The 7,500-nt window shown below is 49.4% G+C and overlaps 1 protein-coding gene across 1 annotated transcript in view; it reads left to right on the forward strand.

The window, feature by feature from the left end:
* The window catches only part of sobpb (sine oculis binding protein homolog b), a 41,210-nt gene that overhangs the window by 27,469 nt on the left and 6,241 nt on the right, over nucleotides 1–7,500 (forward strand). Inside the window, exon 6 of the mRNA XM_082166780.1 lies at nucleotides 7,412–7,500. This exon is cut by the window's right edge and continues 1,296 nt beyond it. Within this exon, the coding sequence (XP_082022906.1) occupies nucleotides 7,412–7,500 (89 nt within the window). The remainder of the gene's footprint in view (nucleotides 1–7,411) is intronic.

The raw sequence follows: 7,500 nt of genomic DNA on the forward strand, positions 1-7,500 counted from the left end.
GTGAACAGTGCAGCTGACAGAGTAGAGTGAACAGTGCAGCTGACAGAGTGAACAGTGTAGCTGACAGAGTGAACAGTGTAGCTGACAGAGTGAACAGTGCAGCTGACAGAGTGAACAGTGTAGCTGACAGAGTGAACAGTGCAGCTGACAGAGTGAACAGTGTAGCTGACAGAGTGAACAGTGTAGCGGACAGAGTGGCTGACAGAGTGAACAGTGCAGCTGACAGAGTGAACAGTGCAGCTGACAGAGTGAACAGTGTAGCTGACAGAGTGGCTGACAGAGTGAACAGTGTAGCTGACAGAGTGAACAGTGTAGCTGACAGAGTGGCTGACAGAGTGAACAGTGTAGCTGACAGAGTGAACAGTGCAGCTGACAGAGTGAACAGTGTAGCTGACAGAGTGGCTGACAGAGTGAACAGTGTAGCTGACAGAGTGAACAGTGTAGCTGACAGAGTGAACAGTGCAGCTGACAGAGTGAACAGTGTAGCTGACAGAGTGAACAGTGCAGCTGACAGAGTGAACAGTGTAGCTGACAGAGTGGCTGACAGAGTGAACAGAGTGGCTGACAGAGTGAACAGTGTAGCTGACAGAGTGAACAGTGTAGCTGACAGAGTGAACAGTGTAGCTGACAGAGTGAACAGTGCAGCTGACAGAGTGAACAGTGTAGCTGACAGAATGAACAGTGTAGCTGACAGAGTGAACAGTGCAGCTGACAGAGTGAACAGTGTAGCTGACAGAGTGAACAGTGCAGCTGACAGAGTGAACAGTGCAGCTGACAGAGTGAACAGTGTAGCGGACAGAGTGGCTGACAGAGTGAACAGTGCAGCTGACAGAGTGAACAGTGCAGCTGACAGAGTGAACAGTGTAGCTGACAGAGTGGCTGACAGAGTGAACAGTGTAGCTGACAGAGTGAACAGTGTAGCTGACAGAGTGGCTGACAGAGTGAACAGTGTAGCTGACAGAGTGAACAGTGTAGCTGACGGAGTAAACAGTGTAGCTGACAGAGTGAACAGTGTAGCTGACAGAGTGAACAGTGCAGCTGACAGAGTGAACAGTGTAGCTGACAGAGTGAACAGTGCAGCTGACAGAGTGAACAGTGTAGCTGACAGAGTGAACAGTGTAGCGGACAGAGTGGCTGACAGAGTGAACAGTGTAGCTGACAGAGTGAACAGTGTAGCTGACAGAGTGGCTGACAGAGTGAACAGTGTAGCTGACAGAGTGAACAGTGTAGCTGACAGAGTGAACAGTGTAGCTGACAGAGTGAACAGTGTAGCTGACGGAGTAAACAGTGTAGCTGACAGAGTGAACAGTGTAGCTGACAGAGTGAACAGTGTAGCTGACAGAGTGAACAGTGTAGCTGACAGAGTGAACAGTGTAGCTGACGGAGTAGCTGACAGAGTGAACAGTGTAGCTGACAGAGTGAACAGTGTAGCTGACAGAGTGAACAGTGTAGCTGACAGAGTGAACAGTGTAGCTGACAGAGTGAACAGTGTAGCTGACAGAGTGAACAGTGTAGCTGACGGAGTAGCTGACAGAGTGAACAGTGTAGCTGACAGAGTGAACAGTGTAGCTGACAGAGTGGCTGACAGAGTGAACAGTGTAGCTGACAAAGTGACCAGTGTAGCTGACAGAGTGGCTGACAGAGTGACCAGTGTAGCTGACAGAGTGACCAGTGTAGCTGACAGAGTGAACAGTGTAGCTGACAGAGTGAACAGTGTAGCTGACAGAGTGAACAGTGCAGCTGACAGAGTGAACAGTGTAACTGACAGAGTGGCTGACAGAGTGAACAGTGTAGCTGACAGAGTGAACAGTGCAGCTGACAGAGTGAACAGTGTAGCTGACAGAGTGGCTGACAGAGTGAACAGTGTAGCTGACAGAGTGAACAGTGTAGCTGACAGAGTGAACAGTGCAGCTGACAGAGTGAACAGTGTAGCTGACAGAGTGAACAGTGCAGCTGACAGAGTGAACAGTGTAGCTGACAGAGTGGCTGACAGAGCGAACAGTGTAGCTGACAGAGTGAACAGTGTAGCTGACAGAGTGAACAGTGTAGCTGACAGAGTGAACAGTGTAGCTGACAGAGTGAACAGTGCAGCTGACAGAGTGAACAGTGTAGCTGACAGAGTGAACAGTGCAGCTGACAGAGTGAACAGTGTAGCGGACAGAGTGGCTGACAGAGTGAACAGTGTAGCTGACAGAGTGAACAGTGTAGCTGACAGAGCGGCTAACAGAGTGAACAGTGTAGCTGACAGAGTGAACAGTGTAGCTGACGGAGTAAACAGTGTAGCTGACAGAGTGAACAGTGTAGCTGACAGAGTGAACAGTGTAGCTGACGGAGTAGCTGACAGAGTGAACAGTGTAGCTGACAGAGTGAACAGTGCAGCTGACAGAGTGAACAGTGTAGCTGACAGAGTGAACAGTGTAGCTGACAGAGTTGCTGACAGAGTGAACAGTGTAGCTGACAGAGTGACCAGTGTAGCTGACAGAGTGGCTGACAGAGTGAACAGTGTAGCTGACAGAGTGAACAGTGTAGCTGACAGAGTGAACAGCTGCAGTGCAGCTGACAGAGTGAACAGTGTAGCTGACAGAGTGAACAGTGTAGCTGACAGAGTGAACAGTGTAGCTGACAGAGTGGCTGACAGAGTGAACAGTGTAGCTGACAGAGTGAACAGTGTAGCTGACAGAGTGGCTGACAGAGTGAACAGTGTAGCTGACAGAGTGAACAGTGTAGCTGACAGAGTTGCTGACAGAGTGAACAGTGTAGCTGACAGAGTGACCAGTGTAGCTGACAGAGTGGCTGACAGAGTGAACAGTGTAGCTGACAGAGTGAACAGTGTAGCTGACAGAGTGGCTGACAGAGTGAACAGTGTAGCTGACAGAGTGAACAGTGTAGCTGACAGAGTGAACAGTGCAGCTGACAGAGTGAACAGTGTAGCTGACAGAGTGAACAGTGTAGCTGACAGAGTGAACAGTGCAGCTGACAGAGTGAACAGTGTAGCTGACAGAGTGAACAGTGCAGCTGACAAAGTGAACAGTGTAGCTGACAGAGTGAACAGTGTAGCGGACAGAGTGGCTGACAGAGTGAACAGTGCAGCTGACAGAGTGAACAGTGTAGCTGACAGAGTGGCTGACAGAGTGAACAGTGTAGCTGACAGAGTGAACAGTGTAGCTGACAGAGTGGCTGACAGAGTGAACAGTGTAGCTGACAGAGTGAACAGTGTAGCTGACGGAGTAAACAGTGTAGCTGACAGAGTGAACAGTGTAGCTGACAGAGTGAACAGTGCAGCTGACAGAGTGAACAGTGTAGCTGACAGAGTGAACAGTGCAGCTGACAGAGTGAACAGTGTAGCTGACAGAGTGAACAGTGTAGCGGACAGAGTGGCTGACAGAGTGAACAGTGTAGCTGACAGAGTGAACAGTGTAGCTGACAGAGTGGCTGACAGAGTGAACAGTGTAGCTGACAGAGTGAACAGTGTAGCTGACAGAGTGGCTGACAGAGTGAACAGTGTAGCTGACAGAGTGAACAGTGTAGCTGACGGAGTAAACAGTGTAGCTGACAGAGTGAACAGTGTAGCTGACAGTGTAGCTGACAGAGTGAACAGTGTAGCTGACAGAGTGAACAGTGTAGCTGACGGAGTAGCTGACAGAGTGAACAGTGTAGCTGACAGAGTGAACAGTGTAGCTGACAGAGTGAACAGTGTAGCTGACAGAGTGAACAGTGTAGCTGACAGAGTGAACAGTGTAGCTGACGGAGTAGCTGACAGAGTGAACAGTGTAGCTGACAGAGTGAACAGTGTAGCTGACAGAGTGGCTGACAGAGTGAACAGTGTAGCTGACAAAGTGACCAGTGTAGCTGACAGAGTGGCTGACAGAGTGAACAGTGTAGCTGACAGAGTGAACAGTGTAGCTGACAGAGTGACCAGTGTAGCTGACAGAGTGAACAGTGTAACTGACAGAGTGGCTGACAGAGTGAACAGTGTAGCTGACAGAGTGAACAGTGCAGCTGACAGAGTGAACAGTGTAGCTGACAGAGTGGCTGACAGAGTGAACAGTGTAGCTGACAGAGTGAACAGTGTAGCTGACAGAGTGAACAGTGCAGCTGACAGAGTGAACAGTGTAGCTGACAGAGTGAACAGTGCAGCTGACAGAGTGAACAGTGTAGCTGACAGAGTGGCTGACAGAGCGAACAGTGTAGCTGACAGTGAACAGTGTAGCTGACAGTGAACAGTGTAGCTGACAGAGTGAACAGTGTAGCTGACAGAGTGAACAGTGCAGCTGACAGAGTGAACAGTGTAGCTGACAGAGTGAACAGTGCAGCTGACAGAGTGAACAGTGTAGCGGACAGAGTGGCTGACAGAGTGAACAGTGTAGCTGACAGAGTGAACAGTGTAGCTGACAGAGTGAACAGTGTAGCTGACAGAGCGGCTAACAGAGTGAACAGTGTAGCTGACAGAGTGAACAGTGTAGCTGACGGAGTAAACAGTGTAGCTGACAGAGTGAACAGTGTAGCTGACAGAGTGAACAGTGTAGCTGACGGAGTAGCTGACAGAGTGAACAGTGTAGCTGACAGAGTGAACAGTGCAGCTGACAGAGTGAACAGTGTAGCTGACAGAGTGAACAGTGTAGCTGACAGAGTTGCTGACAGAGTGAACAGTGTAGCTGACAGAGTGACCAGTGTAGCTGACAGAGTGGCTGACAGAGTGAACAGTGTAGCTGACAGAGTGAACAGTGTAGCTGACAGAGTGAACAGTGCAGCTGACAGAGTGAACAGTGTAGCTGACAGAGTGAACAGTGTAGCTGACAGAGTGAACAGTGTAGCTGACAGAGTGGCTGACAGAGTGAACAGTGTAGCTGACAGAGTGAACAGTGTAGCTGACAGAGTGGCTGACAGAGTGAACAGTGTAGCTGACAGAGTGAACAGTGTAGCTGACAGAGTTGCTGACAGAGTGAACAGTGTAGCTGACAGAGTGACCAGTGTAGCTGACAGAGTGGCTGACAGAGTGAACAGTGTAGCTGACAGAGTGAACAGTGTAGCTGACAGAGTGGCTGACAGAGTGAACAGTGTAGCTGACAGAGTGAACAGTGTAGCTGACAGAGTGGCTGACAGAGTGAACAGTGTAGCTGAAAGAGTGAACAGTGTAGCTGACAGAGTGAACAGTGCAGCTGACAGAGTGAACAGTGTAGCTGACAGAGTGAACAGTGCAGCTGACAGAGTGAACAGTGTAGCTGACAGAGTGGCTGACACAGTGAACAGAGTGGCTGACAGAGTGAACAGTGTAGCTGACAGTGAACAGTGTAGCTGACAGAGTGAACAGTGTAGCTGACAGAGTGGCTGACAGAGTGAACAGTGTAGCTGACAGAGTGAACAGTGTAGCTGACAGAGTGGCTGACAGAGTGAACAGTGTAGCTGACGGAGTGAACAGTGTAGCTGACAGAGTGAACAGTGTAGCTGACAGAGTGAACAGTGTAGCTGACAGAGTGAACAGTGTAGCTGACAGAGTGGCTGACAGAGTGAACAGTGTAGCTGACAGAGTGGCTGACAGAGTGAACAGTGTAGCTGACGGAGTGAACAGTGCAGCTGACGGAGTGAACAGTGTAGCTGACGGAGTGAACAGTGCAGCTGACAGAGTGAACAGTGTAGCTGACAGTGAACAGTGTAGCTGACAGAGTGGCTGACAAGAGTGAACAGTGTAGCTGACAGAGTGGTTGACAGAGTGAACAGTGTAGCTGACAGAGTGAACAGTGTAGCTGACAGAGTGGCTGACAGTGAACAGTGTAGCTGACAGAGTGAACCGTGTAGCTGACAGAGTGAACAGTGTAGCTGACGGAGTGAACAGTGCAGCTGACGGAGTGAACAGTGTAGCTGACAGAGTGAACAGTGTAGCTGACGGAGTGAACAGTGCAGCTGACAGAGTGAACAGTGTAGCTGACAGAGTGAACAGTGTAGCTGACAGAGTGGCTGACAAGAGTGAACAGTGTAGCTGACAGACTGGCTGACAGAGTGAACAGTGTAGCTGACAGAGTGAACAGTGTAGCTGACAGAGTGAACAGTGCAGCTGACAGAGTGAACAGTGTAGCTGACAGAGTGAACAGTATAGCTGACAGAGTGTGTAGCTGACAGAGTGGCTGACAGAGTGAACAGTGTAGCTGACAGAGTGAACAGTGTTGCTGACAGAGTGAACAGTGTAGCTGACAGAGTGAACAGTGTAGCTGACAGAGTGAACAGTGTAGCTGACAGAGTGAACAGTGTAGCTGACAGAGTGAACAGTGCAGCTGACAGAGTGGCTGACAGTGAAAAGTGTAGCTGACAGAGTGGCTGACAGTGAACAGTGTAGCTGACAGAGTGAACAGTGTATGAACAGTGTAGCTGACAGAGTGGCTGACAGTGAACAGTGTAGCTGACAGAGTGAACAGTGTAGCTGACAGAGTGAACAGTGTAGCTGACAGAGTGAACAGTGTAGCTGACAGAGTGGCTGACAGTGAACAGTGTAGCTGACAGAGTGGCTGACAGTGAACAGTGTAGCCGACAGAGTGAACAGTGTAGCTGACAGAGTGAACAGTGCAGCTGACAGAGTGGCTGACAGTGAACAGTGTAGTTGACAGAGTGAACAGTGTAGCTGACAGAGTGAACAGTGTAGCTGACAGAGTGAACAGTGAAGCTGACAGAGTGAACAGTGTAGCTGACAGAGTGAACAGTGTAGCTGACAGAGTGAACAGTGTAGCTGACAGAGTGAACAGTGTAGCTGACAGAGTGGCTGACAGTGAACAGTGTAGCTGACAGAGTGAACAGTGCAGCTGACAGAGTAAACAGTGTAGCTGACAGAGTGGCTGACAGTGAACAGTGTAGCTCAGTGGTTCCCAATCCTGGTCCTGGGGACCCACAGCTCTGCACAGTTTGTATGTTTCCTTTATCTGACACACCCAGTTCAGTTCAGAGCTCTTTCCTAACGAGATGATGATCTGAATCAGGTGTGTTAAATGAGGGAGACATGCAAACTGTGCAGAGCTGTGGGTCCCCAGGACCAGGATTGGGAACCACTGGTGTAGCTGACGGAGTGAACAGTGTAGCTGACAGAGTGAACAGTGTAGCTGACAGAGTGTTTATGTCAGAATGTTTATTTTTAAACCACAACCTTCTAAGTGCTTCTTTTACCAATATATTTACCGATATCTTTTGCATTTCTAATCCAAACAACGCCAAACTTGGCGCTGCACTTACTCGTGCCCGTAGCGAGACACCTGTCAAGTTTGAAATCCATCGGACTAACGGTTCGAGAGATTTGCGAATAACAGACATACAGACAGACAGACGTTTCTGTAATTTATAGATAGATGTGACGTTTATGTAAAATAATTAGTGCTGTGAAATGAGTGCTTCTCTCACTCTCTCTGTCTCTCTCTCTCTCTCTCTGCAGGTGTGTGATTGGTGTAAACACGTGCGTCACACTAAAGAATACCTGGACTTCGGTTCGGGTGAGGAGCGACTGCAGTTCTGCAGCACCAA

Source organism: Leuciscus leuciscus, assembly GCF_965113295.1.
Source record: "Leuciscus leuciscus genome assembly, chromosome: 4".
In the NCBI taxonomy this organism is placed as follows: domain Eukaryota; kingdom Metazoa; phylum Chordata; class Actinopteri; order Cypriniformes; family Leuciscidae; genus Leuciscus; species Leuciscus leuciscus.